Source organism: Halichoeres trimaculatus, unplaced genomic scaffold, assembly GCF_033239565.1.
Source record: "Halichoeres trimaculatus isolate MK-OKI-2021-1 unplaced genomic scaffold, fHalTri1.1 fHalTri1_scaffold_15, whole genome shotgun sequence".
Lineage (NCBI taxonomy): Eukaryota > Metazoa > Chordata > Actinopteri > Labriformes > Labridae > Halichoeres > Halichoeres trimaculatus.
Genome location: NW_027437193.1, coordinates 21,260,298 through 21,284,448, shown reverse-complemented (window position 1 = coordinate 21,284,448; position 24,151 = coordinate 21,260,298). Strand labels below are relative to the sequence as shown.

General features: G+C 40.0%; 1 protein-coding gene across 2 annotated transcripts in view; it reads right to left on the bottom strand.

The window, feature by feature from the left end:
* The window catches only part of LOC141804093 (low-density lipoprotein receptor-related protein 8-like), a 150,174-nt gene that overhangs the window by 8,891 nt on the left and 117,132 nt on the right, over positions 1-24,151 (bottom strand). For both annotated transcript variants that reach the window (XM_074688345.1, XM_074688346.1), the window contains exons 10-15: positions 19,275-19,446; positions 16,248-16,475; positions 11,255-11,373; positions 10,738-10,877; positions 3,077-3,218; positions 2,212-2,364 (exon numbers count right to left, since the gene is read on the bottom strand). In XM_074688345.1, coding sequence (XP_074544446.1) covers positions 2,212-2,364; positions 3,077-3,218; positions 10,738-10,877; positions 11,255-11,373; positions 16,248-16,475; positions 19,275-19,446 — 954 coding nt within the window. The remainder of the gene's footprint in view (positions 1-2,211; positions 2,365-3,076; positions 3,219-10,737; positions 10,878-11,254; positions 11,374-16,247; positions 16,476-19,274; positions 19,447-24,151) is intronic.

Below are 24,151 nucleotides of genomic sequence, written 5' to 3'. Positions count from 1 at the left end.
ACCTACAGGAAATTCAGAGTGACCAGTTAACCTGATGAGCATGTTCTGGACTGTGGGAGGAAGCTGGAGTACCCGGAGAGAGATCCCCCATGCATGTGGGGAACATGCAAAGTCCACACAGAAAGGCCCATCTAAATTTGGTTGGGACTAAATGTTCTGCTTGCTGTTTTTTTTTTTTTTCTTTAATCAAGAAGAATCTGACACGTTAATAAAAGGCGACACTCTAAAATGTTTTCAAGGCTACTTACAACAGCTTACTTTAAGACATTCACAGAGTACGTTTCTTTGTTTACCCTGTTTTACTTTCCTTCATTTTTCATCATGTGAATGAAAACTGTTAAAAATGAGAGCATCCCTCCTTCAATGATAAAACACCAGCACCATTATCTGCACACTAAATGTAAAACACTCCTGAGCCTTACAGATACGTGTTGTAACCACACTGTGGTGGTCCAGGTAAATATATACACCGCCTGAATTTGTTGCTTAGCAACCCTCTTTAATCAAAAACTAAGTCACTATATAGCTGGGGGTCAGATCTTGAATTATGTATTAATCACTACCAACTACAATAAAACATGGATTGTTTACACATACTGTACTCTACTCCTCCTCTTTAGTGTTCATTAACAGTCACCAGCTACAGGAAGTTGATTCTATTTTAATCTCCTATGAAGATTTTTTAATCTGTGGTGAAACAATTAAAGCTGATGCCCTTTATCTTGACTTGTTACTTATTCTGTCTCATAAGAGTGCAGTTGTGTTTTTTCTTCCTCCACAAACTGAAAAGGTTTGAATCAGAAGTGAATCTTTAGAGGGTGAAACATTTGGTTAAATGTGCCACAAAAAGAACAACATATTTCAAACTAGAAAAACACTCAGAGAGCGCAGACCTCCGCCAAGCATATTGTGATTGTCACACAACACATTAGTCAAACTTTAATGTTATATTCCCTTTCAGCAGACTGTCTGCTACAATTTGGTGTTAGTTGCAGGTTTGTATGATAATTTGTTTCCTGACAGTGTTGAAAATTATGATGACCCAGTACATATTTCAAATTCCTGATTTAGTATCCAGTATATTTTTACTTTCACATCTGTCAGAAAATATAGTGACCTTGTCTTTGATTGTTTTGCAAAGCAATCCGACCATTTATCGTATCATTTATCTGTGATCAACCGGCGACCTACAATGATAAAGAATCCTCTAAAAAAAATCCTGGATCCAGAAGATGATCATTTCATCAGCATCTGTTCGTTGCTTTTTGAGGTATGTTGTTCACAGACAAACAAACAGACGGACAAACTCTCCCAAAAAACATACCCTCCTTGGCTAAGGAAATGGATGGAAACTGTATGAAGGAACTATTGACTAAAGTCACTTAATTGGATTTAGTATTCAGATGATTAGGAACATCTGAACTGCAACTCCAAGCAGTCTCAAAGATCCACTCTGAGGGAGAAAGACCGAGAAAAATTCAATTGGTTGTAGATATTCCTGGGTTTGCAGGAGGAATGGAGAGTGAGGGAAGTTGTTGACTCAAACTCAGACTTAAGCCTTGGTGACTCTACTATAACACTGGTGATGTGGCTGTTTCTCTTCTTTTTAGACCACCAGATCTTTGATTCAGTCCAGAGGTGGATTTTATTACCTTTGGCCTTCATTCTGCCTACTCCAAAAGCTTCCCTGGGCTCTGACCCAGTGGTGGCAATATGAATATAAGAATAACACTGTGGACATAATTAAATCTATTACTGATTATGTTGTTTGCTTTGTAGCTCATAAAGAGACTTCCAGTCTGTTTAATAACCCCTCAAAAACTCCTCACTGTAAGTTTAACAAGATATAAAATATAAGGGCCTTAAAATTGATTGATCAATTTGATGAAACAGGAAATGATACAATCAGCTTACTTTTCAAATGTCAAGAGTCAAGAGTGCTTTATCCTGAAATGGTATGATTAGTATTTTAGGTTTAATTTTACTATCTACATCAGGATATCAAATGTTTAAGCTCTTGTCCAAACTCTTTTTCTATGTGGGCAACTTCCCAGAATCCTCATAGTGTCTCCCCGGATGACCGCTGGTGGAGTAAGAGCTTTTTTAAGTGATGCAAAACTGATTATCTTCTCAGTAAGTGCTGTGGCGTTCTGCCTGACAAATCCCTTTAGATCGTATTGATCATTAATTACTCTCAATAAACACACTCACCTGGCACACAGCCTCTCATATCGGGCCCCAGGTCCTGTCCGTCGGGGCAGGCGCAGGTGTATTTGGGCGAGTGTTCTGTAATCTGTGGAGCCTTCAGACACAAGTACTCACAGCCTCCATTCGCCACGCTGCCCAGATTACAGCTGTCAGGGCCTGGAGACAGAGACATGGAGAGTTACACAGTTATAGTGCCATAAACAAGATTATCACTTATTCAACATCAAGTGACAGCACAGAGCCAGAAAGTTACTCTTTTTTATCATCCCCCCACTGTGAACGCTGATAAATTCCCTTTCTGCGAAGCCATTAACAATGAGTAAACAAAATCTAACAGAATACAAAGAATAACACCTGGAAACAAGGAGAAACTTGCAGTAAATATTAACAGGATCCTTTGCTGCCGTGCCAAATACTACTCCGCTGTGTAGCTGAGTATAGAAACACGCAGCCAGCTGATGAAATGCAGAGAAAGATTACAACATAAATGAGTAAAGAGGAGACACTGGAGGGATGACACAGAAGAGAAAGACAAGCTGAGATATTCATGAAAACAGACACACAATAAATAAAAACACAAGCATCACATTTATGATTAAAAACTTGCTTCAGTTCCACTTGATCTGGGTTGTCCTGCTGAAAGAAAACCAGGTTGAAGGTAGCGTTGGTGACAGATGTGTGAATGTTCATCTGCTCCTCACACTTTGATCACTCTGCCGCAGTCACACCACTCACCATCATTTATTCATGCGCTGGTCTGATACGGACCCACAGTGGGAAATGTGGTCACAGTTGCATCTCAGAGCTCGCACCATCGCAGCGAGGGGAGGAAATGAATAGCAGATACACACTTGAATGGTACACAAACCTTGTGGTTGTCTGAGCTGGTGGAAGACCACGATGTCATGGGGGTCGTTGAGGTTTTCAGCCAGCGTCTGGACGTCCTGACCCGTCAGCCTGTTTGCCATGAAGACGGCTGCCCTGTCTCTGTCTGTCCAGTAGATACGATCCTGAAACACGAGGAATATTAATGTCTTTATTTGGTTTACTCTACATCTAAAAAAAGACAAAAAACCTCATCTGTGACAACTTCAAAGCACAGTCGATGTAACCCCAGCCTCTTGTTAAATTTGAGTCCGAGCCCTTTTCTCGCATGAACTTCTGACATTTTCTAGATAATTTCAGGACACCCAGGCCCTGATATTTTCAGGGACTCGCTGTTCACTGAAGCACCTCACTGCAGAGGATTATCTGTATTCTCACAGCTTGAAATACTCCATCTGGTTTAAGTGAGGGAAATCATCTGGGTATTGAGAGCAGGATGAGGGGAAGTCGATTGTAGAGTTAGGCTTAAAGAGGGAGCGGTTAAAACGAAGTGTTTCGGACAGTGGCTGAAATAAAGGTTTTTAAAACACCAGTTTGAGAAAAATAAGGTTTTTTTTAGCTGCAAATCATGTAAAGCTACTACAGGGGAACCAGAGGGGCAGTACAAAGCCTAAAAAACACAACACCCCCTCTTTAGAGATTCTATGAAGAGGATCTGGAGTGGATCATTACTTTGTTTGGCTCATTTGTTGGTCATGGACACCGAACTTTTTGTGGCTTCAGTGATAATTTTACTACTTTTTCTCCTGTGTTTGTCTGGAGATCCTACATGTAACCATGGCTGCATTGTTTACATGTGAAATCAACTGTTAGCAGCCTGTAGCATGTCAATGCTAACTGGTGTAAGGCCTGATGCCTTCCCACAAGGTGAGGAGAAGGAGGTGAGGACGCCGTGCTGGTTCTCAGATGTGAGCTAAGAAGTGACGACATGGACCTGTCCTTCCATCCATCGTTATTGGAAACGTAAGATCTACCTCCAATAAGATGGATGAGCTAGCCATGCTAACCCAGCAACAGAGTGAATACCAGAAGGCAGAGTAGCATCATGCTATTCACAGACATGGCTAACGGAGCTAACATCAGACACCAACACCACATTGGAAGAGCTTCCCCTGCTGTGAGCAGACAGGATCCAGGAGACAGAGATGGACTAAAGAAGCTCAGTCCTGGACCCTGTGGAGGTGGAGGCTGGCTGAACTGGACAATGATGGACAAGCTGTCATCATCTATTTTCTTATGGACCTTTTTGCACTTTCTATACACTTTCTTACTTTTGTTTTCTTGATTGCTGCTGTGACTTTAATTTTGTTGTACTTGTTACAATGACAATAAAATTCTATTCTATTCTATTCTATTCTATTCTATTCTATTCTATTCTATTCTATTCTATTCTATTTTATCTGTTGTGATTGGACTGCTTCGCCACCTTCTGGCCTGTACACTGTGTCTGCACACTGTCATAACTTACTTTTAGTGAGACGTGTTTGTTTTTGAATTAGATGTAGAACGGATTGAAACAAATTTTCATTTGTTCAAGACAACTTTTTACTGGATACAACGTGCTGAGCTAAGGTATTTATCAGCAGAGTTACAAAGCAATACGGTTTGAAACATGACACCAAGTTAATGTTGGAGTAGTCAGCTATATGTATCACTACATCTACGACATATCTGTAGGCTAACGTGACAAGTAAACACTGTCAGCTTGTAAGTAGTTTAGTAGCTGTTTATATTTAGTGCAGCCGACAATTTGGTGGTCTTAAACATGTCCGTGATGTGTAACGTGAGTAAATCCTGGTTAGCTACGTCCTGCCAGTCATCTACCAAGCAGAGCTAACGTAACCTCACTCTTCATTTTATTGATAGACTCTCAAGTTTGAACAGACCACTGCAGAATAACTGCTGACTGTGGGTTGGAATGAACATTATTACAAACAGTTTAGCCCCTGTGTTAGCCTTTAGCTTGGACTAAAACACTCTCCTATTTATCTTTCTTCTGCTCTTCTGTCCTTATGTCTCACAGTTAGGCTCCTGTGTCCACCATCACTACAAAATTAATCACAGAAATCATTTTCAGCAGAGAAAAACACATATTTCTCTTCTCAATACTGAACTTCATCAGCTGGTGTGGTGTTGTTATAGAGACCTCGATGTGCCTCAAATCAATCTAGTCCTGCTCAACCCAATTGGGAAGCTAAGAAGTAGCATTTTAAAATAACCTGTAACCTTTTCCTTTTTTGTTGCACCAACATGTTGCATCATCATTTTGAGCACATGCCAGCGTTTACAGCCTGGTCATGTTAAAAGGCTCATCTGTGTAGCTTTGTGGGACTTCATCGAAACCTCCTTGTGTGTTGAAAGAAGCTAAATAAAAACTATCCCTTATTCACGTCATCTTGCAGTTCAAAGAAAAATATACTGACACAGCTGATGAAAAGTCACGTGTCTCTGAGAGTCCTTCAGTTTGAAAGGGATTCGACTGATGCTGTGTGACGCTTAGATGACAGGAAATTAGTGAATGAAAAAGAGAGAATGAAACACCAGTCGAGTTGTCTGTAAAGAAAGCTGTGAAGAACGGGATAAATTACCTTAAAAGAGAGCAGAAACATAAAATGCATGCAGTTGGAGAGCAAACAGCGCTAACAGCTGTAAATACTCGGCTCAGTGTACCCTCTCACAAGTCCAATTTATTTGAGGAAAAACAATAGAGGGAAAATTAGCGGCTGTGAAATATGCACTGATAAATATTTTCTGTCACACTGAGTCTAATTCGTTATCTTCTAGAGGGAGAGAAAGTGTGTTAATTTGCCATTTCCTGCAAATAACGTGAGAGGGTGAATGCATCAAGGAAATGAATATGCTGAGGTTTAACTTGTGATTTTATTTAACTGAAGCAGCCATGCAGCAGTAGTGGTGCTTTACCTTTGTGTGGATGAATCGTTAAATCCATCTTTTTCTGACTTAATTGTTGGTTTAACACACATCTAAAAGTTAATTTGAACATAACTTGTTGTTGAAACATTGATTTATTTGCTTTGTTTCACTTTTTCCCTTTATTACAGTGGTTTGAAAAGAGTTATAAAAAGCATCCGACATTTCCAGTGGTTGCCTTAGAAACTACAGACTAATGTGGCTACATGTGTGAGCATGTGTCTGTATCTTTGTGTGTGTGTGTGTGTGTGTGTGTGTGTGTGTGTGTGTGTGTGTGTGTGTGTGTGTGTGTGTGTGTGTGTGTGTGTGTGTGTGTGTGTGTGTGTGTGTGTGTGTGTGTGTTGAGTAACTGAGTCAGACAGAGATGGTAATGTGATGTACACTACAACATGCTCCACTCAATAACACCGAGCTGGTGTGTGTCAAACAACCTGAACAGGAAGGTCACCTTGTAGTCGCATCAGGGCAGAGAGCAGAGGAGCTCGGATCGATTCTGTTTTACACCAGAGGGGATTTATCATCGTTTTGTGAGGTACACTACACTGGTACCTGCGGGGTTGACTAACAGAAGACTACAGTAGAAAAAAAACATTGAGGTTTCACTCTGAACAGTTTGACTCAGTTGGAAATTTGGTATCTTCGCTTTGAGAAAGTCAGGAGAAAAGAGGAACATTCAACCAAAAGATCCTTTTCTGCTACAAAAGGCTTTTTTTCAAGGTGTTATGTGACCTTCTATAACTCCAGCCAGCTTGATGCTAAAAATAAATGTAAGTGAATCATGAGATGTATATAAAGATTGTCAAAGAGTCCCCCTTTCCTCCTCAGCTATGCAGATCTATCGGGGATGTACTCTGCCTTGCGCCCGCTGACAGCTCCAGCAACCCTATGACCCTGAAGAGAAAGGGCTAAGATAATGGGTGGATAAATGAATCTAAATGGATTAAGTGATTGTTGAGTGGTTCAGTTTCATTTTACCATGTCAATTCACTCAACATTTAGAAGAATCATATCACATGTTTCTTCTTACTGTCACTTTTTGTTACATTAGCAAGTCCATTATTTCTACTAACTTCACTCACACATCAAATATCTCTTGATTTGTTATCAGCTACTCATGAAACAGCACTGAAACAGCACTGCTCCTTCGTGTCTGACTGACCTATTGAAACCATATGTTCCTGCTCGGACACTGTTCTCAGGGGACTGGCCTTCTAAACGTTCCCAAGGTCAGAAAAAAGACGGTAGGTGAGCGCTTTTTTCACTACGTGCACTGACTTTACAGGACACTCTCTCTCTGACTTTAGACGGCCATGGTCAGTTAAGGTTTTTAGAGAAAAGCTGAAGACCTGTTTGTTTACTGATGTTAATGATTCCTTTGGCTGTGAGTTCATTTATTTAATGTCCTCTTTTAAGGCAACTTAACATTTCATTACATGATTTGAAATTTTTTTCAAAAATGTTCTAATTACATTATTTTAAATGTTGATTTCAACCCCTGGCTCTGCTGTAACACCATAAAACTATGTTGACTGAAAATGGAGTATGTGAAAAAAAACTAGGGTGAAAATTTCTGAATGGATAAATACATGAAACCATATACCACAGCGTATGCCAAAACACCAAACATCACACACAGGTAGGGATGGGTACCTTTCACGTTTGAAGCGATACAGTACTGATGCCCGGTACTTGGCAATGGGTATCGTTAATCAACCGCACCCATTTTGGTACTTTTTAAAATGTGCTTATTTTTTATTCTTTTTTTATTGAAGAAGAGAAATCATTTTACAACCAGCACATAACAACTGCTAAATTTAACTAGTATAGTCAGGAAAACATATTTGATATTTTTCCAACATTTTAGCTCTTCAAAGTGTTTTTTTTTTAACAACTTAAGAGATACGACAGAAAATGGAGAAATTCCTATTTTAAATTAGAAAAAGAAAAAGAAAAGAAAATTGAGAGCAGGCCAAAAATAAAATAATAGTTTAAATAAATACATCTTATCTTTACTCCTTCACTCAATTATATCAGGTCTCACAGGTTCTAAACATTCTGTCTGTTTGGACCAGATTCTATAAAATAATTGTTTCTGAACCTTTGGAGAAAATGACAGATTTGATATATTATTTCAATCCAGTCATCAATATTTGGGGGATTAGGTCAGCCTTTTCCGAGTAATTACTTTTTTGCTTGCTGCCAAAAGAATTTCTATTAATTTCTTATCATTTATATTACACCACTCACAGAAAAAGTCACCCATATAGATTTTTTTGCAACTAAAAGAGATGCTACTTCAATTTTCAGTACCTTTGTGTGTGTTTTATGTGGTAAAATATGTTTTGTTTTATTATAAAATGTAAAAGTTTTTCAATTCAACATATTTATTCTTCAATATATAACCTTATAATACTGTGTTCATGTTCAGCATGGAAAAATCACATACTCTTCCACTTCCTCACAGTCACAAGGATATGTTTAGGTACCTAAACATGGTACCGTTTGATTTTACATGAATTGGTACTCAGTACAGACGGAATTCAGTTGGTACCTTTAAAAGAACCTAATTTGGTACCAATTCCTACTAACATGGGGCTTTAAATATTCAGCATATTTTGGATTCATAAACTAAGGATAAAATAATTGGCACTTTTCGAGCCTTAATAGTAAAGAGGACCTGATAAAGGATTAAAAAAATCAGTGTGAAGACACTGAACAACTGATAAATTCTTAGATGCCAGTAAGACAACTTGTTGACTCAGCCATGCTAACTAGATTACCACAAAAGTCTTTCAGTATCTATCTTTTTTTAAAATATATAACAACTAGTGAGGGAAAGATTGTCTGATTAGAGAGCCAGAGATGGAAGGAGGCGGCGTTCACAACACTCAACATGCTCAAGCACTGAAGTTTGGTTTGTAAAGCCTACAACTGATCTAAAACTCTGCATTCAAACATTAAACTGTAGAGTGCTTATAGCTGGACAAAGCTGCCTGTGTGATTTGTAAATTATAGAGTTAATCAAATTTGTCACAAAGAAGCATGAGAGCCGTGTTTGTTCTGCATCTTTTACTTTTTTGTTTGTTTAGTCATCGTGGTACTAGTATTCAGACATGTTGTATCTGAGTATAATTATGCTTTAAATCAGACAGCTGACAGACAGTTTAATAGTATCCGTACAGTTTAAGGGAGTTTCTCAACTGGTGCTTCCTCACTCACTCTCTGCTTTGGAGTGAACTCAGTTTGAACTCACACCCACGTATGAGTTATCAGCCTTAATCGAGGGGAAAGGATCAGATACAGCCACCAACTTCTGGACAAACCCCCGCACTTGTTCAAAGGCAGAAACTCAATGTAGCTATGGTTATATGTTACACAAGTAATTAATAATTTCCTTATTATCTGTTTCTTCTTTTTCTACACTTCATAATAACCTGGTGTTGTTGTGATACAGACTTTTTTGTTATCTCCTTTACAAAAACAACTTTGGGGAAATGATCTTTATCTTCATTGATTGAGGGCATCTGAATATCATATGATTCCTTGTCTTTAAGAAGGTCACAAACTAAGCAATTTATTTGTGTCTTATTTCAAGAAATAAGGAGCCAAGAAAGAAACCTAAGTTGCTTGAAATATGTAAAAAAAATATGACAACAGGGTAAGAAAAATATGATATATGATTCTTTGTCAAAAATTGTTTTTTTTTCCACATTCAAATTCTTCATTTCAGTCTTTATTTATAAACTGGATTTGAATAAAGTTACAAATTTTCTCCAGCAGAGGGCTGGAGACATGCTCCTGTAGACATGAGTCTGAAGACACTATTATCATTTAACTTTTTCACATGGTCAGGTGTTAAAAAAGCAAACCAAAATCTCAAAAATTAAAATATTGAAGAATCCCAAATTAAATCGAATCGGCACCCCAAAAATCGTAATCGACCAAGAAAAGCATATCGTCCCAGCCCTAAAAATATAGTTCTTAAGTTATTGAAATGAAAAAGTATTTTTTTGAAGAAACGTTATTCTTAGCTTTAATAACGTACACCACAGAAATATTTCTTCATCTCCTGATTCATGCAGGAAATAATGCTGTTTTTAGTTTTTTTGGTGTACTTACAAATCTAACTATAAGCTATGTTGGATTTTTTTGCTTGTCAATCTGGTCTCCTGCTGAATGACACCAGCAACTCTGACCCCACTGAGACCAGCTCCCTCTGAGAGGAGTCCCACAGGGGGAAACAGACCACCTGGGTGATGTCATTACCACCCATCTGCAGCTGTCTGGGACTTTGCTGCAGTGGCACCAACGCAGACTTCCAATAAAAGAGTTTGTAAGCAAAAGCATGCTCCCGCACCGGTACGGACACAGGACGAAGAAACCAGGAGGCAGCATTTGTGTGATTTCTTGGCACAAAACCAAAGTGAAGTTCCACTGATGACCATCGTAACGCACACACTCACAGCAAAGCTGGCTGATGGCCAAAACATAAGTGTGTTTGGGCTTTAGGCTCTCTCCTCTCTGTAGCTTTGCTCTGTTTAGTATGCTCTGCTAGTTAAACCCACTGGGGAAGAGGCAGCCTTACACATGGACACACACAGAGCATACAGTAAATTGAATTTATCTCTCATTACTTCAAACTCCCAGTCACACTGTGGGCTCCACTGAGGATGATGAGGGAGAGGTAGATGTGGGGGCATGTTACAAACAAACCTCGAACACTGCCAGAGCGTAGGGGTGTCCCAGTCTCTCTCCTGACGACATGTGAGTCCTTCGGTGAGCTCCGTTCAGGTCCACACTCGCGATCAGGTGCAGCTTCGAGTCCACCCAGTACAGACGCTTGTTGGCTACGTCTGAGACATGCAAACACACACACAGATGGATGAGTCTCTCCCCAGCTGAGGAGAAATTGATTGTCTTTGCGGTAAGCACTGATGCACTCTGACCAGCGAATCCCTTCAGGTGCTATTGATTATCAAATGTCAGCTGCACAGAGCACGTTTTCCTGAGCTGATCTAAGTCCAGAAACACTTTGAATGTCATTCAAAGAGACTGAATGAGATAACTTTCTCATCATTATTGAATCACTTCTAACCTTTAGCTTCAGCTTATTAAATGCATTATCTTTCTGCTTTGTGCACTTTTAAGGACATCAGCAAGAGCAACAAAAAAAGACTTAAATATGGTCCTATGTGACATGATGTAGATGGAAAAGCTGCTGTGCTCTTACCTAGAGTGATTCCATTAGGCCATTCAATGTTATCAGCCACCAGCACCTGTCGATCCACTCCATTCATCCCAGCTTTCTCTATCTTGGCCTGCGTGCCCCAGTCTGACCAGTACATGAAGCTGGATGGAACAAAGGAAGCACATTTATTGTTACATTATGGAGTGTTCATGGAGTGCTGCCCTGCTCTGCAAGGAATGTGAAATAAATGATCTTACAGTGCATGAGTATTGTTCTGTTTCTAATGGTGTGGCTGACATTTTTCATATAATTCAGGGTTTCTATTATAAAACTTTGGTCTGCTGACACTGTTGTGCCCTGTTGTATACATCATGTTTGTTTTCATCAGGTACATTTTGTCAGGAACTTTGCCATTGTTAGAATAAGTTGTGGATTTCTGTGTAGATGCTGTGTCTACCCGCAGTCACACAACAAAGAAAATGCTGCCAGACACAAGGGATGTAAGTTTGGGATGTAAGTTTGTAGAACATTTTTTGAGGTATGAACAGCTCAGATGGGATTCTTCAATATTTCTTATAAGGACTACACAAACTTTGTTGTACCAGCATGATGACAAAAAAACGCTGCGCAGAATATCTTTGAAATGTGCAGGTTGTGTTAGGAAAACTGTAAAGAAGACTGCAACAAAATCAGACACAGGGTGTAGATTTTTCTGTCAGATGGCAGCTGAAAATACAGTTGACTGAACGGTATAGCAGAGGAAATACAGTCGCTGATTTGATGTCTGAGGATAGCGCCTGTAAGATGTGAAACGGAGGTTATGAAGGAGTCAGAAAGAAGACATGTTTCTGTTAATAACTACAGTGCTGCAGTAATAAGTCAGACAGGGGACAGAAACAAAGATATCTGCAGAAACATCACTAAACTTTGCAGGGAGCTGTCCATTCAGCACCACAACACAAGCACTGGAGCCAAACTGTGCTATAACTATGGGACTGATTCAAAGTTAAGTAAGACTTTCGCACATGCCAAACCTGTACAAATGAGGAGTGTGAGGATACAGTTAATGGAATATATGTTACTGAAAAAATGACCTCACTTTGTTTACAAATGGATAAATCTAAGTAAATTATGGTCAAGCTGGGTCTTGTGTGTACTTTTGTCGCAGCCAAACTTCCAGGAATTGGTTATTAGACAGAAACTTTTTTGTGAAGTATCCACTACTACTACTACTGAAAATCAAAAAGCATCTCTGTGTGAATGCTAATGAACATGACTGTTAAAAAATTAAAAAAAAAAAAAAAAACACTGGTGCTGGGAGCATCATGCAGTTTCAGTGAATATTTTCTTGTCTGCTGAGAGCTGGTGGTGTTTCTGCTACAATATTCACAGGATGACACACTCTCCAGTGATCTACCTCTGGATGTCTTGGCTTTGATAAGTGCACACACAGACACAGAGATGGCTTTTTTTGTTATATAGATGAGCTACTCTTGCTGAATCTCTTTAAAAAGGAAGTATTTATCATAAATGATCAAACTGTTTCATATCATTCATATACTGAATTCACCAAATGCTGATGAAAAGTGTCCTCTCACCATTTAGCAAACTATGGCTGAATCTCAATGCACCCCCTAAACCCTAAACCCTGAGCCCTTACGGACTTAATTAAGATCACCTGGAAAGTGTTTGAGTGCATAGGTCTACAAGGGCTCAAAATGGTTTAACTTGGATTGGGACAGCACTTTGCCACCTCTCACACAACCTGCATGTCATAGTGTAGCTCACCTGAGCAGCAGTATGAACTGTTACTGAATAAGCTTTAAATTGGAATAAATGACATTTTATCTGTATGCTCCCATAAGTCCAAACAGTTTATCCATCAAACTGACAGAAATATGAATTACTTCATTAAACTGCACATCCCGTATGTGTAAAGATATAAATATTTGGGAAGATTACGGCAGTTTTATACATGTATTCTTAAAGACAGGTAAACATGAAGCATTAACATTGGTCTAATTTCTGTGGTTCGTGATTGCCATCTGTCTTTCTTCAATTTCCGTGTTTCATGTTGGTTTAACCTGCCATGTTTGTGGGCTTCCCCTGGGAACCCTGCGTTTCTATGGTTTCACGTCACATTAAAATGAACTCTGGGAAGATTCCCTCACGATAAGTCTGCAACCATGCTGACTCACAGAAAGGGTGCAGTAGGTGCGCATAAAGACAGCATGATATCCCTCACACACTTTGTGATTTGACAGTGGGACTGCCGTAAGCCCTCATGGACTTTGTGAGAGCGCACCTCAAAGTCAGTGAGTGTGTGAGTGTGAACATTGGGATTGGGCCTATTTACTATAAGACTTTTGCTTCATGAGCATGAGAGTGCACAGTGCAGCAAAGAGAGGAGATGCTGACTGACTATCCTTACAGTCAGATACAAAACAAGAGCAAATTAAAGACAGCTCAACAATCCATTCCTGGTGAATCCACACACACTATTTAACTTGTATAAAAATCATTAATTTACATGCAGTATCTTCTCAACGTCTAACTGTTGACCCTCAGCCGCCAGCTGCATGGATTTTTGACTTAATGTCTGTTTGTGTGTGAAGTCATCTAAATCCAGCTAGTTAAATAGTAAATGTTAGAGATCTCATCACCCTTTATTACCTCCAAGGAGCTTATGTTTTTGGCAGTTTCTCTGTTAGTCTGTGAACAACATAACTCAAAAAGTAACAAACAGATCTTGATGAAATTTTCAGGAAATGTTCAAAATGAAATAAGGAAGAAGTGATTAAATTTTGGAGGTGATCCAGATCACTGTCTGGACCCAGGACTTTTTTAAAGGATACTTTATCATTGTGAGATAGGGCTGTTTTCACCATGTGTGTATATAACTCCATGATAAATGGTCAGATTGCTTTGTAAAACAGTACAAGACAAGGTCTCCATAATTTCTGACAGATGTAAAAGTATGATCCAGATCCTGCCAATATTCTGGATACTAAGATCTGGAATATGCAATATGTACTGGGTCATCATAATTTTCAACACTGTCAGGAAACAAATTATCGTACAAACCTGCAACTAACACCAAATTGTAGCAGACAGTCTGCTGAAAGGGAGTATAACATTAAAGTAGGACTTAAGTGTTGCGTGACAATCACATATGCTTGGAGGAGGTCTGCGCTCTCTGACTGCTTTTCTAGTTTCAGGTCTTTGATGGAAGTTTTCTTTATTTCACTTCCAATCAGCTCATTGTGTGTTTTGGAGAAGCTCTGTGCTCAGGTTTACATCAGTCCTCGTTTATTTCATTGCTGTGGGGACACGCTAAACAGAAACATGATAACCTTTGCAGGCACAGAGCAACACATTAAAAAGCTTTGACTGTCTGAGTTCTGTGCAGTTTAAATGGTTCTGAGGCAATATCAGTCACCATTCACTGCAGCAAAACAGAGATGAGACAGTCATTCCTGTGTAAATGTTTATCATATTCAAAGACACAAGTCATTTGGAGTCACAGTAAGAGATCTGGATCACTGATGGCTTTATGAACTGGACTTCAATGTGCAGAAAATCTCTCTGTGTATACGCCTCAGCTTTGACGATCCGCTTGTTTATTCAATTTCTGTTTTTGTGTGTTTTCATCTAGCTTCTGATCACCAGAACAAAAAAGCTGCAGAGGCTGGCACAAACTCATAAAGCTTCCCAGATTAGGAGCAATCATCTAGGACAGAATTTCTAAAAAACTATTGAGTCAGGATGCTAAATGGGTCACTGGTGTGTTACTCTGCATTTCCAAACACAAAAACAACACTTCTCTTATGTTAATGATTAGACAGGGTCCCAGAAGAGGATTATGTTTATTCAATTCATGTGTCCCAGGCTGAAATCATTTTACAAGTCTTTATCTGGGCCTCAATGACCGCCATATGAAATGTTATTGAACAAGGGAACGGATCTATTTCATGATGGCCAGCAAAGTCGAAGAGAATAGAGGAAGACACAGCTCTTTGCACTCAGTTTGACACCAGTTTATGCTAATACACTATAAATTATCATGTTCATTCATAGCATGCTGTTGGCTAATTAGCATACTTTTTGAAATGGGAAAGGAGCAGGCAGCAGTTGACTGCATTATGAAAAACAGAAACCACACTTTCATTATTATGATTACTGTTGTTACTCTGTCATTTTTATCTTAAGTTTCCAGAATTCTGAAAAGTGTTCTCTCATTTGGTTCTGACAGCTCGTCTTTTAATTATCAGATCATATGTCTCACAAAAATAAAAAAAGAAAGAGTAGAAGAAAATCCACGTCTCCCTCATTCTTTCTGCTACAAGAAAAACACAAGCAACACTTTTGAAAATCAGAAGAATTTGATATTTTTCTGCATGCATGCTGCTTTTTCTCCCCCCCTGAAGGTATCAAACTCTGTGGTAGGATTCATTGACGGCTGAGGCTTCAGGAGGTCTTCCATGAGATGGATTGGACATTGGTATCTCTGTCTTTACTAAGTTTTACCTGTCATAGGGATTCTTAAACTTTATTCAAGTAAACACCAATATGGGGAAGGACTCAAATGAATTGAGTCTTTATTGATATTAAAATGATTTTTCACGCCTTTTTTGTCTGGAGAAGGATGATCCACAGCAGCCAGATGTGTTTTAGTTTTTACCAGATGATAAAAGGAACAGCTTTTGCTGTCATGTAGTGAAAATCACTGATGTGTTTGTAATAACTTTTGTATAATTTTGCAGCATGAATTCTATTTCGCTTCCTTCATATATTTTATATTTAAAATGCTTTTCCTTAAACTCACTCTGTCTTTTAATGTTTCTGCTCCATGTTCTTATTTCAGCTCCAGGGTGACCTTCAACTAGAAAGTTTTATCATCTTAAAAGATTCAAAACCGTGAATAAGGATCTTTTATCCACTGCAAACACGACTCATTGCTGAATGGAGCCAGATCATTGTAAGACTAAATTAAGTCTTTTTTAACACTGTTGTTATCACATATCTGCACTCTTACCCGTGGTGTGGATCAAGAGCGATGGCCCTTGGCTCACTCAGGTCAGTGTTGATGAGGACTCGTCTCTTCGTGGCGTCCACCGAGGCCACAGAGATGGATTTGTCCCCAGAGTCTGTCCAGTACAGGTTGTGTTGGAGCCAGTCCAGAGCCAGACCTGCTGGGGTCTGCAGGAGCGAATCCACCAGCGGTACCTGCTGGGAGGGGTCACTGGCCTCATGGATGAAGGCACTGCAGCGGGTAGCGCAAAACAGAGACACAGAAGGAGAAATCGAGGGGATGAGAATATGGAAGTAATAATCCTCGGCTCGGCAGCTATAGCAAAATCGATGCTGGCTGCCTCGTGAGGCTGTATTTGTGGTAATGGGTCTGTATACAGTGTCTGTCTTATTACATAGCACCAATACTAAAAAGATTTATTCAGGAAAATATAGACTTTCAGTGATTTCATAACAAGATAAAGCGATTCACAAACTTTTTTAAAAAGCTGTTAAGACTGTAGATAGTATTACTGTGAAAATGCAATCAGAGCAGTGAAAGCAATATAGCAATAAACACAAAACTGATGATTTACATTTTTTATCAAACAGAATCGATCGATTGTGACAGGATGTGTAAATGCTCCCAGGATAAGTGAACAGCATACAGATTATATTTCATGTGGCCTGATGTAAATACTAAGTGTCCTCTGTGCTTTAAAGTGACTGCAGAGGGGAGGACGACACTAGTATGCGAGCTGTAGCCTTGGGCCCTGCACAGAGCAGGTTCATCCAGGGGTTAGAGTCCTTCCGAGATGGACCACTTATCAGAATAGACAAGGTCTTAGTCCGTGGTTGCCCTGCTGGCTAATGACTTGACCCTGGCAGAGGTGTGAGGTGAGGGCCAAGCAGCTGTGCTTCCTGAACAAGAATTTCACTTTAAGTTTCCCCAGAGGTCTTTTTCTTTTTACAGCTATCTCATAAAGGGAACAGAGTGCTCCAATTAGAGCAGACTCAGGGGAGAAAACGTAGTGGGATAACAATAGGAAGGGTGGAATTAATCTGGGATGATAGCAGGCCTGAGCTGTCAAACCACAGGGTCAAATTTTAGAAACATCAAAAGATTAAAAGAAAAACAGGGAAACAGGTTGGCTGGAGTCTTGTTTGTTTTGTCAAACTGAAACTGGGTTGTTTAGAATCAAATCCTGCCCTTGTTTTAAATCCAAAAAGAGACTTGTTGATACCACTTTTATGTCTGTGCTGGCCTCCACACTGTCTCTGGTTCTGTGATCAAGAAGAACTATAGTTCATTATACATTTTGAAGCTCTCAATTATCACTGTTTGTACTGTATACTTGACACATGTTGACAGACTGCATTGTTGTCACAAAAAAACTAAAAACTAGAGCATTCTTAGTCATGAGTTCATTCTGGATCTGGTCCCTTTGAAACCTTTTACACCAATCAGACAGAAGAGTACAGGAACTTAAAATCTCAAGAACAAGGAACCTTTCTGACCTTCTCTTCCACCAGTCAGAAGTGAAGTGGAGGAAACATTTTCTGACCCTTTACTTGGAACAAATAAAAAGATATAAAACCCTGGGGACTGGTCTCAGTGGTTAGTTTGATTGACTGGAGTGAAGAATATCACTGTAAATGCTCTGATTGTGGTTGATTCGATAAACATTTGTTTAATTTACTCATTATTTTGTCTTTCAATTTACTCCAGTAATGTGTAACATTCAACATACAACATGACTCATCAATAGAAAGTCAGAAGTCTGTCTATAATTCTGACAAATTTAGGTCCAAACGTAACTGGGATGAAACTGTAATTCTCTTAGTTTTAAAGTTGAATCAACATTTCAAAGCTAAGTGTACTCGGTTGATAAATTATTGGTCTTGGCCCAATATATCCCATAATTCTTTGCAAGTCAGTTGAAACCATAGACTCTATAAATAATGGACGTAGTCTCACGACATCACCCGTCTTTTTCCGAAACAGATTTTCGAAACACATTGGCCGCCATATTGGAAGTGACAGGGGGTAGGAATACAGCAACAGGGCGCCCGTTAGTCACATGAGCTGAGCTGTGCCTCTGATTTGGTGAGCTTGTGATTTTAATTTCCTCTACCTGCCGAGTTACAAAAAAATCCCCCCGTACAGTGTGTGTGGATAGTAAAATTAGCAATTCAGACAGGAGATGTGTTTTGAACCAGGCTGTAAATAGGTTTATTTCTGCTGTGAAACAACTTATTTTAGCTTGGTGTGTTTGTGACCTGGTACTTACGGAGCCAGCCTCAAGCCGACATTGGAGAAACAGTAGATTTTAGCACTTCTGCATTGTCTCATATTTTTAGACGGGAGTTTGCCACTTGGTTGAAAGAAAATGGTCATACACTTTAAACTGACAGTATTTAATTTCAACACTTAAACAATCTGTACAAGTGTTAAAAAACAAACCCATTGATCCTTGAGATTATTTTGGGCATGACTGGTGATGGTTTTATAACTTGCTTGATGCTAACAGTCATTGATATGCAATAGGATTGATGCTATGTGATGCTAGCGTTTACAGACAGTTGCGACTGATCAAGTGAAAAGTCACTGTAGACCAAACTGTCTCAACTTAGTTCGGCCTTTTTGGTCAAGGCTATCTATAAAACCTTGGTCCACTGTTGGTTACAGCCCATAGATTGATGAAAAATCTAAGATTTCTATTTGAGGCATCAGTTTACAACTTAAACTCAGGATTTTCATCTATTTTGTGATCTGATTTACTGAAGGATGCACTATAACTCTGTGGTAAATATTATAGAAAACCATCTCAAAGAGTGAGTCTTTATTTTGTAAGTTACTCAGGACAACAATTAATTCACAGGTTACTGTCAATTTGAAGAATTTCAGATAGAGGCATGCTTCAACACATCTAATCTGCTCTCTGCAGTTTGTATTTACAAATCCAAAACAAGCCTATGTTTTGAACTCAGCTTTTTAAAATTAGATTGAGATTAGATTAAGATTGTAACGTGTTTCCTTCTCTGAGCTCACCTGTAGATCTTCCTGTGAAAGCGATCACACCAGAAGATGCGGTTGTTTGCCACGTCTAGGTCCACAGCCACAACGTTCTTCTGGGTGGACACCACCTGGCTGTAGTCTCTCTTCACCGGGTCGATGCGTCGGATCTCATGCCGGTTGGTGAACAGTAAGTACGGGCTCTTTCCTGCACACAAACACAAGAGTGAGCAAAAAATTCATGTGTTGTCTCTTGTTACAGACTTCTGAAAGTGTAAAGTGGTTTGAAAACTGGGTGTACGTAGGAAGAAAGGTATACATAATCATAGGAGGAGCTGAGACATGCTTCCCAAGTCAGCTCTGACGGCATAGTGAAGGGCCACAAAAAGGATCTAAGCGCATATTTCCCCTTCAAAAACCATCCTCTGCTCAGATTCTCTTTGCACAGAAACCCTTTTATGGATGACAGTCAGCAAACAAATTCAGCAGAATTAGCTTCTAAATGTATTCTGAACAAACACGGTGGGATTTATGCGACGTTAGACATAAGAAAAATTATTCACATATGTAGGTGTGTAAAACATAAAGCAAAAACCAACAGTGTTGTGCTCCGACAAAAGCATTTTAAAACATGACAATTAGCCTGAAAGACTGTTTCTTTACATGACAAAGGTTTCTGTGATGGGCTCATGATGCCAGATGCTGCTCGTCAAGGATTCCTCTACTGTGATTTCACTGACAACTCGCCGCTGTAGCTTTGTCTGATGCCACATGTTTGTAACCCTACAGTCAATACTTTCAGTGTCATCTATAACACAGATAAATAACACTACAAAGCTCATGTGAAACAGCTCGATGCTGTCCTCTAACAAGAATGCGGGGACAGTAATCCTTCATTAAAAAGTGCTGAATAGCTGCCGTATTGATCAGTGTGTCTGTGTGCATCATTAAGTTGTACGCTCCCTATTATCTTCTGCTTACAAATATAGATCAGAGCTGCCTTATCATACTGCTGCACCTCTTTCAACAGCGAGCTGTCATTGATCACACAAGCAGAACAACTAAAAAGACATAACTGGGAGCACAAAAGGAGACATGCTGGAAGAGTGAGCAAGTTCCATGCTCCTGATTGATTTTTATCAGAAGAGAAATGTTTGTGGCAATGATGTATAAAGATCATTACTCAGCTTATTTCGTTGTAAGGTTGAACCCAGACACATTTTCCTTAAAGCTAAATGTGTGTTTTGCCAGAAAGATTTACCCATCGTTTTTTCCGCACTACCCAAAAAATGCTTGCAGACAAACATAACAAACATTGAACACAGTTTCTATACTTTATTATCTGTCACCAAAAAGATTTAAATCTCAATATGGCCGCCCTTTGCCTTTATCATAGCCTGGAGACGACCTGACACTGCCTGGCATGATCGCCGCACTGTCTCTGCATCAAGTTTTGACCATGACTTCATCAGAGCTGTCTTCAAAGCGATGACACTGCTGTGAGATACTTTTGAGACCTCCCTCTCCAGGATAGACCAGATCGCAAAGTCCATTGGATCGATGTCCAGACTTAACGGAGGCCACATGTTCTTGTCCCAGAAGCCAGAAAAATGCTGCTTGCACCAGGCCTGTGTGACATTGGATGTGTGAGCTGGTGCACCATCTTGTGTGAAGACATACTGGTTTCCAAATGCATTGGTACACCAAGGCAACACTTTTTCCTCAAGCATTTGAAGGTACACCTGGCTGTTCACTTTCACACCCTCCTGAATGAAGACCAAAGGAGACTTTGAGCCATCAGATGCAACAGCAGCCCACACCATGACTCCAGCTGGTTTCTGACCACAAAAATGAGCTCTGCAACCCTCGGGTAGATGCTGTGCACTTTGTCCATAAAACCTGTCATTCTGGGAATCGACCACTGCCTGAGAGGTGAAGATCTTCTCATCAGACCAAACCAGGACTTTGTCTGTGGCACTCTGGATCTCCTGCAGCATCATTTTCCCCCTGTCAAGACGTTTTTTTCTCAGAAGTGGCTAAAATCAGTTGTCTGTGTATCATTTTTAGTGCTTTCAGTCTGAGATCCTGTTTGACGATTCTTCTCAGTGAAGTTGTTGAGATGTTCCCTTCCTTTGCTGTTGCCCTCGTGCTCCTGCGAGGATTCCTTTGGATCCTCTTCATCACCATCTCAACAACCCTTTTGGTCTGGACTGAACGTTTTCTTCCAGGGATTGGCTTGCTGGTGGTGTTGCCAGTATCCTTGTATCGTTTCATGACATTGTAGACAGTCTTATGACAAACATTCACCTTTTTCATGATTTGCATTGTTGTCAGTCCCGCGTCCTTGAAGGCCACAATCTGGTCGCGCTCACACTTTGATGCCATACTCGACAATCATTAGGAGCAAACAAATGAACTCAGGCACATCAAAAGCTATGCCCTTTAAGAGAAACTATCCAAAATTTTAAGTTTCTAGGACAAAAGCTAAGCAAACAAAATAGAGATATACGATGGGTAAATCTTTCTGGCCCACCTTGTACTTTGACCAGACAGTTTTAGAGGGCTTAGAAAGGATCAACAATTGCTTGTGATAATGGTCTATTTCAAACAAACAGTAAGTTGAAAAAAACTGAAGCCAAAAATGTGAACTGTGTCAACTTGAGGCTGTTTGTTAAAGATGAGAAATGCACATGAGGTCCTATGTTCACGTATCAACTTAACAGCAGTGATAAACAAGTTTACAGCCTGATTATTTAAAGGGTGTGTTTTTTTTATGCATCTGTCAGGATAAAATACTTGATGAATTATTCATAAATTTGAATTATATAAGGAGCACTGCTGAGTTGACTGACAGATGACTGTGTTGTAGCTGTTTACTGAGGCACTTGCTGTTGCTCAGTTGGTCAAAGTTCGGTGGAGTCAACATGGCCCCTGCCTTTGCTGGGCTTCAAAACATCTCCCAAAAAACTAATGAGTGACGTTGCAGAGACATGATGTGGAATGTTATACACATTTGTCTTTGATCCTTAAAAGTGGGACTAGAATGAATAAACTGCAAATGGACCCAGAAAGCACCTACCAGTCTTACAATCACTAAAAAGTATTTAAGCTTTCAAACACCTGATGTCAGAGGCTGCTACACACGGCGTCAAAAGGAGATAATCTACTGACTTCCTGTAGGTTTAACTCACATTCATGACAACAAAACAGGAGGCGCTCTGGGTCCAGCACCCAACCCAAGACCACTTCTATAAGTGGACAATAGGAGTGGGATTTGAACCATCTCCTCATTTCTCTACTTCTGAACACTGGCTACAGAAAATGTGAGAGCGTGTGATTTTATTGGAATCCATACAATAGCTTTGGAGAGGTTTCATATAAAATTGCATATATATGACGCATGGTGTTAAAAGGACAACCAGGATTCATCCTATGGAAAGCACAAACGCCCAAACAAGATTTCATGGTAATCCATCAAATAGATGGAGAGAGATATCCCAGAGCTATGCCACTAGCGTGGCCAGAAATACATTATTTCTTCCAGCCTTAGGGCTGTAGAGGAGGACTGCGGTGGATATTTGCATACTGAATAAGAACCCACACGAAATAAGAACAACAAAGCTGCTCATCTCGCTATAATGCTATAGGGCAGACGCAGCAGGTGACACTGAGGTTTCGTGGCTTCACCTCACGCACAGGTTGTTGTTTAGTGTCTCTGTCGTGCGACAGTGTTAGCACTCACACAGCTTTTAGCCCTAATTTCACACTGTGTCCTTGTTTCATTTTGGGTGCATTCACACTATTTTTAGAGCCGTCCACTTGTGAGAAGGTCACCCAGGATGCTTTTTAATTAGACCCAAATCTGAGCAGGGGGCCTCTGATGCATTTTTATTATCATGTCTCTATGTTTTATGTCTCACAGTTCTGGCAGGGAAAAAGCCATGTGGGTGACAGATACGCTGACAGTGTGTGTCTGCAGGGGGAGGTTTTATCACTCTGGCTAGCAACTGCAGCCCACCTTTGTCTCGTAACGTCTATATTGAGCTCACTCCTTCTGACACTGCATGGTAATAGGATGGCAGCTGCAGCCAGTTATCTCTTGAGGCAGATGAGATATTCTCTCATTAATGGCTCGATTGCCTCAGTTTCACTTCTGACAGTCCGTGTCGTAGCCTCATTGTAGCACCGTACTCCTGCACGCTAGCTCTTTTTCTTCCCTCTTTGAGCTGGAAATCTGAATGATAACAGTACTGTTCAGGACCAAGGGTTTCTCAAAGACCAGCCATTACAATGACTACATTTCCAACCCCTGTAAAGAGGAAAATAAACCCCTGCTGCTTTTACGGGCTGTCACGGCAGCAGAAGTAGTTTTCATTGCCTCAAAACCAACCGGTGGAACGGCTGCTTCTACTGCGGTTTCACTTTTTGCTGCTTTTGACACACAGCCAGGCTCTCAGCTCTCTCCTGGTCATGATAAACTGATAGCAAACACACTGGGCAGTCATGCACAGAGAAATACACAAGTGCAGACAGAAGCAGGGGGCAGATACAGTCCACACACACACACGTGTACAGTTTGTGCAAAGTGAGTGCTGAGCCTTGATATCAGCTCTGCATAATTGACGAAAATGAAATCACAACATTTGACAACCTCAGAGACCAAATCAACATATCTCCCTGGACTTTCTGTTTACTGCCAATGAAATAATGAACATTTTGGGGGAAATGAAGTGTAAACACATAAACTGGCCTCTCTGTGCAACCCTCATGCTAATAGCTTCTGGCTAAAGTTGGAGGTCAAATGAAATTAATTGGGCTCTCAGCAGTTCACTTTGTTCTCTGTAGTGTTACAACAGTTTTCAACAAGCCCAACGGGACACGAGATTAAATTTGTTCAGATTTTTTTTTCTGTG